At 38.1% G+C, this 11,698-nt stretch overlaps 2 protein-coding genes across 2 annotated transcripts; one reads left to right on the plus strand and one right to left on the minus strand.

Annotated features, from left to right (window-relative positions):
• Positions 1-5,162: 5,162 nt before the first annotated feature.
• LOC107667725 (uncharacterized) lies at positions 5,163-6,267 on the minus strand. Its single transcript, XM_016459450.1, has 2 exons — positions 6,009-6,267; positions 5,163-5,792 (listed from the first exon to the last, which is right to left on the minus strand). The coding sequence occupies exons 1-2, from the start codon at positions 6,216-6,218 to the stop codon at positions 5,244-5,246; spliced, it is 759 nt and encodes a 252-aa protein (XP_016314936.1). The 5' UTR covers positions 6,219-6,267; the 3' UTR covers positions 5,163-5,243.
• Positions 6,268-6,550: 283 nt separating this feature from the next.
• Positions 6,551-11,400, plus strand: LOC107667723 (stonustoxin subunit beta-like). Its single transcript, XM_016459448.1, has 4 exons — positions 6,551-6,731; positions 9,982-10,072; positions 10,162-10,208; positions 10,610-11,400. Exons 1-4 carry the CDS (start codon positions 6,551-6,553, stop codon positions 11,068-11,070), a joined length of 780 nt encoding a protein of 259 aa, XP_016314934.1. The 3' UTR covers positions 11,071-11,400.
• The last annotated feature ends 298 nt before the right edge of the window (positions 11,401-11,698 follow it).

Here is an 11,698-nt window from a genome sequence, read left to right on the forward strand (position 1 = left end):
AGTGATTCTGTCCAAATTCCCTTTCAAATCTTAAATGATTCCCTTTGAGCTAAATTGACCTGTTTCCCTTACAATAATATAGTGTATATTGATTTGCTCATCAGTCGATTGTGTTTTAAATGACTGCTTTAATGCTGTTTACTGACTGTATTGTGCAGTGAATATTTAGAGATACATTGTCATTTATTTCATTCATTTGTTTTACAGACCAGGACTAAAGCACTTGTCAGTTGATGCCATTGACTGCCTGGCAATCAAAATAATGGAAGTTCAAAGAAGATAAACTTCCTCCAGGGCTTCATTGTCTAATTGGCTAAAGCAGTGAAATTCAGTAAATGTTGGAGGTGCTTCCTCACACGTGTCCTGCAACCTCTCTTATCCAGTGTGTTTGCTGAGATGTTGATCTCTTCATTCTCTGTTATATGAAATAGAAACTCATTTCTTTCTTTGATCTGAGAAGAATCTAATAGATGTAAGAGTCTTATTCTGTGTCTGTTTCATTAGATGTACTGAAACAAGCTCTCAATAGCTTCTTGTTTTGAATATTTTCTCTGTATGCCGGAAATTCTTGGAAGTGCTTGAATCACAAACACAATAGGTTCAAAGACTGGAAAGTACACTTAAATCTGGTCTATCAAATAGCACACGGCCCTCATGCTGACATGACTTCAGCTGTTTTCATTTGAAATGGGCCTCGCAACAGAAGAGACCACCGCTTCCTCTTGAAAAAGAGCCCACCCCCGCCATCACGCCATGCACACATTATTTTTGAAATCAAACAGAGGCTTGGGGCAAAACTGCCACAGAAATTAATAAAAAAAATGACCCCCAAATGCAAACTATGGGGCAAAAAAATGCCCCTGTATGACTTGTTTTTAATATTTATAACATAATATAGTTATGCAAAACAAGAGTGCTGTTTGCCGAACATTAACATGATTGCAGATGTGATATTGGTTTTACAAAACAGTTAAACAAAAAAGAAGCTAATATTAGGTGACTGACATTTTAGACTCAGAATACTGTGTTTTTGTTTCGCCATCAAAAATAGTTCCAACCAAAGGCTGATAAAATGATACCTGCGCTCCAGCATGCTGCAGGAAAGACTGTCACACTTGTGTCAACTGAACACCATGTTGAAATCGCTGGATGAGGAAAAACTCGTCAGAGGTCATCAGAAAGCCAAGTTCTAAACCTCAGAATCAGAGCAAGTGTAACATTGTTCCTCTTGATGTAGGCCATTTGTATTGATATTGAATGACTAATTCTTATTAAATGCATGCCTTATCTAATCCATGTTCTCTCATTTTTACTCCTTTGCTCTCAAGGTCTGGTCATTACACCATCCACGTGCTGTGAGGAGCTGAGAGAGTGACGAAGACTGAAGGCTGTTTTTGGTCATGATTGTTGAAGTAGCATTTAGCAAATACTGATGAAGAGAGTGAACAGCACCAGTTTTCTCTGCAGGATCATAATGTTATTTTTTATTTGGAAGGAACAACTGTGCAGCATGGACACTTAACACAAGATACCGGTGTGAAAATAATGAGATTGCGGGCAAGTCTGTAATGTTGTTCTTCATCAGGAATTGCTCCGTTATTAAACACAATTTTAATAAAGCAGAATTAAGATGAACACAGACTGATAGCCTCAGCAGAAGCAAATAGCACTCATTTCTGTAAAACACTCTTCTGAGAAACAGATGCCATTTAAATTTTTTAGTTTTTTAAGTGTACTTTCTTACACTTGGACATAATAAAGAGAAAACATCCCTGTTGTCATACATGCTTCATTGATTCACCAACATCACCATCTTGTGCTTAAACAGATCTGAGGTAACTATAACTCACAACTTGATTTTTCATTTGATACCTTTTTACTCTTACTGACTTGATTCTGGTTTTTCACAGTTTTGTGTCAAACAACAGAGTCTGTCAGAGTCTTGGCTTGTGTTTGGTCTGCTAGAAAACTTTTCATTTGTTTAACAGCATTAACTTATAGTCAATGAGCACTTCTCTCTGTTTTGCTCATGTCTCGTCTCAGGTAGATTATCAGCAGCTTTTCTCTCACACTAAAGCCTGTCCGGCTGTTGGGCTCATGAATATTAATCATGTTGTCTGCGTCACGTCAAGTCACTCAATCAAGTCAAAACGATTGGTCACATGTGAGACCTGCTATAATCCCACCCCAGTGACCAAATAAAAGGAGCACTGAATAGTGCGCTTATAACCAACAGCTGTGTTTCTCTCTCTGTCTGTCTGTGCGCTCATATAGAGTGAAATGGCAGAAGCCAGTATTTCAGTGGATCAGGACCAGCTCAGCTGTTCAGTGTGTCTGGATCTGCTGAAGGATCCAGTGACGATTTCCTACGTACTGTATGTGAATTACAGTCTCATGGGAGAGCTTTGTTTTACATGAATTGTATAATTCAGTTCAAGACTGAACCTTTTTTTTTTTTTACTTTGTGCATTTTAAACACTTGGGCTGCAACAAATGAATGAAAATAATGCTACATTTCATTATGGATTGGTTGCATCTGTGAGAATGAAAAACTGCATCAGTGAAGTCACTTTACAGTACTGGAAAAACACAGTGGGCCGTTAAGACATTCAAAGTTTTGTGAGTACAGACATTTTGCAACAGCATTTTGAATTCTTTGTGCTGTGTCTTGTTGTCGTGATTTATCTATATTCATGTCTTGTGCTACAGGAAGCATGCATTATATAGTTTTGGCACAGATACGGGAGATATTTTGAACAGTATATGTGTGCATGTCATTCAGATAGAGAATGCAGTAATGAACATATGTGGTTCTGTGTCTTGTTGTCGTGATTTATCTATATTCATGTCTTGTGCTACAGGAAGCATGCATTATATAGTTTTGGCACAGATACGGGAGATATTTTGAACAGTATATGTGCGCATGTCATTCAGATAGAGAATGCCGTAATGAACATATGTGGTTAGAAGTGTGAAATATGAAACCTAAATGTCATTTCAAACATAAGTAATGTTATTTTAACATGAACAAGTAACTGTAAAAGGTTTAGCCTTTAGCAGACAGAAATTTTATGGCAGACCGCTCTGTTTTTCATGTTTTGAGCCCATAAATGTGCTCATGGGATCACACATAGCTAAATATAAAGGAAAATACTGAGTAGCACTATAATCAATTAAACAGTTAAACGTATAGTGTTCAGAAAAGAATACCCCTTTCATTGCACAAGACTGCATTTGGGGAATATATAAACTCAATAAGCAATACAGCTGAATCGCAGGAGGAGCATCACAAAGCTGCATCCATGAAAACACCTTGAAACCACATCCATTTGAAGGCTATTTCAAACCAACAATCAAATTAATTGCATAGCAAAAGCAAATATCATGCCATGACTCGTACCATATGCTGTGTAATCAAACAATCTAAAGTAATATGACTGACATTGTACACAGTCCCAGCACCATCATCTCAAATCAGTGCATCAGACACAAGATCACAGACAGATGTGACGTGATTCACGCTCATGAGCTCTTACTAATAAACTGAATGTAATTTTGATTCTGTTGCTTTTATATGAAAATAGGTTCACATATGATGAACAAGACATCCAAAGTACCCACAAAGACCAGTTTTCCAACCATTTTATTTATTATTACTTTATAGGTATTTTTGAAATATATCAACAATCACGTATCATTCACATGTAATCATTCATATAAAAACATGATCTCAGAGATAAAACGTCACTGCCAGAGGATGTTGTGTAGATTTTAAAGGGTAACCCACGATGTATTTAAGCTTTCATCATTTACAACTTATCACACACAATTAGAAATAAGACATTTGGCCCATTTCAGATTAAAACAGCTGAAGCAAAGCAAAGGCCTGTACTGGTCTGAAGTACCAACTCATGTCAGCATGAGGGCCGTGTGCTATTTGATAGACCAGCCGCTGATTTAAGTGTACTTTCCAGTCTTTGAACCTATTGTGTATTAAATTCAAGCACTTCCAAGAATTTCCGACAGAGAAAATACTCCAAACAAGAAGCTATTGAGAGCTTGTTTCAGTACATCTAATGAAACAGACACAGAATAAGACTCTTACATCTATTAGATTCTTCTCAGATCAAAGAAAGAAATGAGTTTCTAGTTAATATAACAGAGAATGAAGAGATCAACATCTCAGCAAACACACTGGATAAGAGAGGTTGCAGGACACGTGTGAGGAAGCACCTCCAACATTTACTGAATTTCACTGCTTTAGCCAATTAGAGAATGAAGCCCTGGAGGAAGTTTATCTTCTTTGAACTTCCATTATTTTGATTGCCAGGCAGTCAATGGCATCAACTGACAAGTGCTTTAGTCCTGGTCTGTAAAACAAATGAATGAAATAAATGACAATGTATCTCTAAATATTCACTGCACAATACAGTCAGTAAACAGCATTAAAGCAGTCATTTAAAACACAATCGACTGATGAGCAAATCAATAAACACTATATTATAATATGGACACGGGCGATTCTAGGATTTTTTCAGCTGGGGGCACAAGAGGGGCCACAATTACAGTTTTTCTCAGTTGCTTTGGTACATTTCTCTAATCATCCTTGACATTTGCAAAACAGTAAGTGCATTTCTCAAAACAACTCGTACAAATAGCAAAACACCATGGATTACCTGCAAAAGCCAGTCTCTTGCTCAAAATCCTTAGTTCATCTCTCAAAAATAAATAGCTGTGTCAATGAACATGTCAGTGCCATCAGAATGACAAGTCTTTGTGTCATTGCGTACGGATAAGACAGTCAAATTGCTTAGTCATGTTGTCAATATAACAGTGTACTCTGGAGGGATGTTCTGATGTAAACTATGGCTACAGTTTTGATGACAATTATTGTAAATTGTAGGTTACACCTTAGTGTATGTGGGAGTTTGATTGCAAGAGACTGGACAAGATTCACATTTATGCTTTTACTGTTTGTACTGTAATTTGTTGACAGACCATGTCATTGCGATACAGAAAGGAAAAGATAGCACTGCATAGCATAAAGAAAAAAACAAAAGAAATAGAAATGTGAACATAGGACAATCTCCTTAGGGAAAACGGTACATGCAGTGCTGTAGGAATTACAGTGCAGTCTTCGTACACCTCCTGACGTTCCGGTCTGTTGGGCCACAAATTCTCATCCACATCACAACGAATATCTTCTCTTGCGATGCAGCATGGAAAGAATCTTTTAGAGTGTCTTATCCAGCCTCTGCTGTGATGTCATCACACGCTGCATCCATGGCAGCCAGAAGGGTCATCTGTGTATGTGGCTGGCGATCATATACTTTCCATCTCCATGCTGAGAAAAATTCCTCAATGGGGTTAAGGAATGGAGAGTAGGGTGAGAGGAACTCCATCAGCATCCTGTTGTGGGCTGCAAACCATTGCCTGATGATGTTGGAGCGATGGAAACTGACATTGTCCCAAACTATCACGTACTTTGGCAGGTCATCTCCAATCTGACCCCTCTCTTGTTCAGGGATGAGATCCCTGTAGAGAGTGTCTAAAAAGGTGACAAGACACTCTGTATTGTATGGCCCAATAATGGGAATATGCGTTAGCACACCATTCTCAGAGATAGCAGCACCCATGGTTATGTTCCCGCCCCGTTGGCCTGGCACATCAACTGTAGCTCTGTGGCCGATGATATTTCGACCACGCCTTCTGCGTTTCGTTAGGTTGAAGCCAGCCTCATCCATGTAGATGAAGCTGTGCGGTGGTTCACTTGCTTCCAGTTCCATTATACGCTATATCCAGAAGACACAAAATGAGTTTTATGAACTACATGCATTTTCATTTTGGCCAAGATACACTTACATCAAATGTATACAGCACATATTGCATCTTCTTTTCTACAGCCATAACAAATGTGTAAAGGTCACACTTACTGTATTGTATATCACTATACGATGTTGTACTGTTTACTGTGAGGTACAGTTGCTGCATGCTCATACATGTTTTACCTGTACATACTGGTAGCGCAGCTCCTTCACTCTTTCACCATTTCTTTCAAATGGAACAGTGTACAGCTGCTTCATATTCATTTGGTGTCTTTTCAGCACCCTGTCAATGGTTGAGATGCTGACTGTTTGGATGTTTTCAAAGATGTTGTTGTCCTCTATAATGGCACTCTTTATCTCCCTTAGTCTTATGGCATTGTTTTCTACAACCATGGTGCAAATAGCCTCCTCCTGTTCAGGTGTGAAAAGGGGCCCTCTGCCACCCCTGTGAAGTTGTCTTGCAGTCCTATGTGGAAAAAATATAGTAATGCAAAACACAAAATTGAGTAAGATAAAAATGTCACTGTTTAAAGTATACTTACTGTATATTGTAAAATGCAAGTGGAATACTGTAATATTGTATGAAGCATTACAGAAAGTATACAGTATTACAGTACAGTGACTATTGTTAGATTACATACCTGTTCTGTCGGAATGATTGAGGACACAGTTGTTCTCCCAACATTTGGCTGCACCCTTCGACCAGCCTCGGCCATTGTAAGCCCATGATTGAGAACGTGGTCTACAAGTGTGGCTCTTATCTCATCAGGAACACGCATATGTCCTCGGCCTCTTCTGCCTCTTCCTCTGTTTTGCCTCCCAACTCCTCCGCCACGCAGCCTCACTCCTCTTCCTCTTCTTCTTCTCTCTGGCTGTTGACCCCGTCCAATTCCTTGTCCTTCCATTGTCAGACATTGAAACATTGTGTTGTGCTCCGGCTATATATATACTTGCCAGTTGATGGTTCATGAGATGCACCTTCGTTAGAGAAAATCAAGATTCACCTGGGAGCAATTTACCAATGCAGGACAGATTTAGAAAAAAAGTCTAATGGAAATGTATAGAAATATGCTTGACATATTATGACAACTTGTTCAACCATTTTGCATGTAAAGACTTATGCTATGAACTAATGCCTAAATGTTGTGGGGGGGTGAGACTATTCAACAGAGACCCATTATAATACATTTTGATCAACATGACATAAGCAATTGATAATGTAGGAAACAGCAGAGAATTGTACATAATCATTTGCATGGATGTACCAAAGCATTTGCAACTTGTTCAAAGAAATTAGAAACTGCTTTTTTGATGTGAACAAGTGACACAGTGATGTGAAGATTGAACAGGTAGTTTTGAGAATTTAAATTCTGATCTGAGAAATGTACCAAAGCGACTGAGAAAAACTGTAGTACAGAGGGGCCGATCTTATGTTGTGTATTTATATGTAGAACTGTAGATATTAAAATAATTTAAAGTTCAGTAAGCTTTAAAATCACCTTATTATCTTTTAATGGCATTTATTCACTGCTGTAAATCAGAAGTCAAATACAATTTGTATTACCTTTTCACTTTTCAGAAGTCAAAAACTGTAATAAATACAAGAATCCAATGTGTGAATAGAGTACAGCTCACAACAATAATAAAACTCAACATTAATGCTTTAATGCAGGGCTGATTGATGAGCTGATGAGTGGCAGTTGATGGTTATCAGAAAGATGGTGAGAGAGAGTGGTGTGTGTGTGTGTGTGTGTGTGTGAGCGAGAGAGAGAGAGTGTGTGTGAGTGAGAGAGAGAGAGAGAGAGAGAGAGAGAGTGTGTGAGAGAGAGAGAGTGTGTGTGAGTGAGTGAGTGAGTGAGTGAGTGAGTGAGTGAGTGAGTGAGTGAGTGAGTGAGTGAGTGAGTGAGTGAGTGAGTGAGTGAGTGAGTGAGTGAGTGAGTGAGTGAGTGAGTGAGTGAGTGAGTGAGTGTGTGTGTGTGTGTGTGTGTGAGCGAGTGAGTGTATGACGAGAGAGACAGGTGAATGCATGACACATGCAGTATGTTGTTCCAAACCTGTATGACTTTCTTCACAATTTCTTTTGTAACATGGAAAAAAGAAAGTTATTGTCCAGATATAATGAGCGTCAATGGTGATCAAAATAGAGCTTGATTTGTTTTCCATTGCCTTTCATTACAATTGACAAAACATGTCCTTGTTTGTTTCATGGAAGAAAGAAAATCATAAAGGTTTGGAATAACATGAGAGAGAGTATGACAGAATTTAAATTTTTGGGTGAAATACCCCCTTTAATTTATCTATCTGACTGCCTTGAAACATTAAACGGGTTTCCTGGGTCAGAAATAGTCTTTGATATAGTGAACAACTTTTCTCTGATTATAAGTTGAGGAGAGTGAATTGTTTACTCAAATGGTTCTCCAGTGAGATGTGTGACATTCAGGTGAAGCAAATCCAGCTTTGCAGATCAGAAATATATTTAGCAGAGGTCACCTGTCACAGTTTCTGTTAGTTTGGACTTTCTGTTTGCACCGTTGTCACCGTCTAGTTAGTTGTCATGGTTTTTGATTTCGTCATTCAGTTCAGGTGTGTCTAGTCATTATCCTAGTTTGGTCTGTGTATTTAAGTTCCTGTCTGTTCAGTGTTAGTTTGTTGGGTCTCGTCAATGTTATGTGTCACCAGTCTTCCCTTACCTTAGAATTATCTCTCTGTGGATTTATTAAAAACTGTTTTCCTTCGTCTTTGTGCGTTCATCGACACAGTATCGTGACAGTACCAGAATCGAGTGGCGTTATATATGTCGCCTCTGGCTTGCTTAGTTGGGGACACTTCATTTCCAGTGATATCACAACAAACTGTACTTAATTATTTATCCATCATTGATGATTACATTTCTTACATATACACTTTTTTTAATAATGATATACAAATTTATTATAATACTTAATATTACTACAATTCTAAATTATTATAACAATTTATTAAATTATAACAATTTTATGAGCAATATTAGTCAAATTATCCATAAGAAACCGTTTTACTGTGGTGAATGAAGTTCGAGGTTGCGTCAGTCATGTTCAGGTTGCAAACTCCGTACACCAAACATCTTTTTATGAATATGGTCCATTTCGAAGTGTTTATATCCAAACACAATATTCGTAGATTCTCCTCTACCCCTGTAGTGTTCTGCGCTTGCACAGCGTCATGCAGCCGTGTAGACTCTGATCAGAGGCGCCGGTGCCGCTGCTTCCGTGGATTGCAGTTTGTGTAGGCTATTAGTTAATGTTGCAATGATTTTTTTAAAGGTTAATTACAGTTCTTTTAAAGTCATTACCGAGTCATGCGTATCGAGACTGATTTAATTTAGAATTTACTAACTCAAAGTCAAGTAATTTTCTTCATTTATTAAATGAGGTCTTCCTAAATGGATTCCATGTCAAAACACCTTTTATCTAGTCTTTTCTAACCCCAGAAAAAAGTGAGGGTAATCCTAATAATCTGAGTTATGAGTAATGTGTCTGCCTCACCAGGTTATGAAAAGGATATCTCTGCCTTTAAATGGACTAGAAGCTTTATGGAAGTGTCTAAACTTGCGATCATCAGCTTTGACATCTCTTCATCATTTGTCAACATTAACTTATTTTCCAAATTGTTTAAATAATTGTAATTTATGGTTGCATTGCATGTTTTGATCTGAACACCTGAGACATATTAGGAGGGAGTCGAGGGACTTTTGTCCATGCAAGCTCACAGACAAGAAAATAGACTAATTTTGAAGAAAACAGCCCCAACAAGCCTAAGTAAATGTTCAAATAGCTTTCATGACTCTTTATAGTTCTTGGAAGTAGTAGTAGTAAATTGGTGCAGTAATGTGTGTTTGTTTGTCTTTCCCCTCATCATTACTTTTTTGGCAATTATTACATGTAGAGTGTTAGATAAATGATATGCCTAGTCAAATTACATATGAATGAGATAATCATCTGTACTCTCAAAGAGTACAGATACAAATATTTCCGTATATGTCTGATTGCCAAACCAAACAGATGTCATATGGACTGTTGCTGTGTGTATTTGTAGGTTGTCTGGCTGTATGGTGACAGAGGAAGGCTGTGGTTATGTGTCTTCAGCTCTGAGTTCAAACCCCTCACACTTGAGAGAGCTGGATCTGAGCTACAATCACCCGGAGATTCAGGAGTCAAGCTGCTCTCTGAGATACTCAGCCATCCAAACTGCTCACTGGACAAACTCAAGTACGTCGAGCAGAAATAATCGCACTGCTGTGTGTGTGTGTGTGTGTTTGCTCATCATACCAGAATGTGACATTCTGTGTGTTTTCTAGTGTGGCTCATGGAGGAGAATTCAGGATTACAGCAGGACTACACAAATGTACGTCTGCACACACACACACAGACACACACTTTTAGTGATTGTTATTGTTTTGATATAAATGTTCTAGTAACACTTAATAAGGTTCATTAGTTAACATGAACTAACAATGAACAATACTTCTACAGCATTTATTCATCTTAGTTCATATTAATCTCAACATTTACTAATGCATTATTAAAATCAAGAGTTATCCTTGTTAACATTAGTTAATGCACTGTGAATAAATATGAACTAACAATAAACAACTGTAGTTTCATTAACTAACCCTAACAAAGATTAATAAAAACTGTAATAAATGTATTGTTCATTGCTCATTCATGTTAGTTATTACATTAACTACCATTAACTAATGGAACCTTATTGTAAAGTGTTACCAATATTCTTTCTTTCTTATTTAGATGCCTGTGATCTCACACTGGATCTAAACACAGCAAACATTCATCTCATTGTGTATGAGGAGAACAAAAAGGTGATACATGTGAAAGAGGATCAGTTATATCCTGATCATCCAGAGAGGTTTGATGAGTGTATTCAGGTTCTGTGTCGAGAGAGTCTGTCTGGACGATTTTACTGGGAGGCTGAATGGAGTGGATATGATGCTGATATGTCCGTCACATATAAAGGTATCCGCAGGAAAGGAGGGAGTGATGATTGTTGGTTTGGGTCCAATACAAATTATTGGAGTCTGATCTGCTCTGATTTTGGTTTTACTGTTCGTCACAATAAGAAGTTCACTGTCATACATGTCCCTTTGCGCTCCTCTAAGAGAGTCGGAGTGTATCTGGACTGGTCTGCCGGCACTCTGTCCTTCTACAGCATCTCTGACACACTCACACACATTCAGCTCCACATTCACTGAACCTCTCTGTGCTGGATTTGTAGTTTGTGAGGGTTCCTCGGTATCTCTGTGACATCCTGTGAAAAGCCTGTGAGCAACAAAAGAGACACACACACACCTGACTAAAAAGAAATCCTCTCACTTTATATATTTGTCCTGTCAGTTACCCAGCATTTTTTTGCATTTGCAAGACCTCTGGCTGGGTTTGTGTACATTTACTCTCAAGAGATTTTGCAATTATGTGAACATTTTTTGGTGATTTGTTCTTTGCTAGTTAGGTCCAGAATTATGTGAAATATTACGTGTTTTGTATGTGCTCTCATTGTTCAGTTGTCTATTCTCAGAAGTGTAGTGCCACTTGATGACTATGTTCAGAATAACTTCTTTTTATGTTACATTTACATGTATCACCTTTTGCACTTTCACAGATGGACTGGGACCAATAATAATATGAAATATCTTTAACTGATCCAGAGGTGGCCGAGGTGGAGCCAGCACTTCTTCATAACACTGTCTTTATCACCTTGTCCTTGTCAAAAACAGGAAGTTTCACTGATTTACATTTCAATTATTTCCTCAAGGAACAAATCAATGAGCTTGACTGTACATCCTGGTTTACACTGACTGATGCATTTTCAAGGCATGACCA

Source organism: Sinocyclocheilus anshuiensis, unplaced genomic scaffold (genome assembly GCF_001515605.1).
Source record: "Sinocyclocheilus anshuiensis isolate Anshui unplaced genomic scaffold, SAMN03320099.WGS_v1.1 scaffold2381, whole genome shotgun sequence".
In the NCBI taxonomy this organism is placed as follows: Eukaryota; Metazoa; Chordata; class Actinopteri; order Cypriniformes; family Cyprinidae; genus Sinocyclocheilus; species Sinocyclocheilus anshuiensis.

Excerpts from the sequence above, each read along its gene's own strand:
- LOC107667723 (XM_016459448.1), top strand. The coding sequence starts at position 6,551 with ATGATTGAGAACGTGGTCTACAAGTGTGGCTCTTATCTCATCAGGAAC. Across the intron at positions 10,073-10,161 it reads TGCTCACTGGACAAACTCAA|TGTGGCTCATGGAGGAGAAT; the intron begins GTACGTCGAGCA and ends TGTGTTTTCTAG. Across the intron at positions 10,209-10,609 it reads TACAGCAGGACTACACAAAT|ATGCCTGTGATCTCACACTG; the intron begins GTACGTCTGCAC and ends TTTCTTATTTAG.
- LOC107667725 (XM_016459450.1), bottom strand. The coding sequence starts at position 6,218 with ATGGTTGTAGAAAACAATGCCATAAGACTAAGGGAGATAAAGAGTGCC. Across the intron at positions 5,793-6,008 it reads TGCGCTACCAGTATGTACAG|CGTATAATGGAACTGGAAGC; the intron begins GTAAAACATGTA and ends TTCTGGATATAG.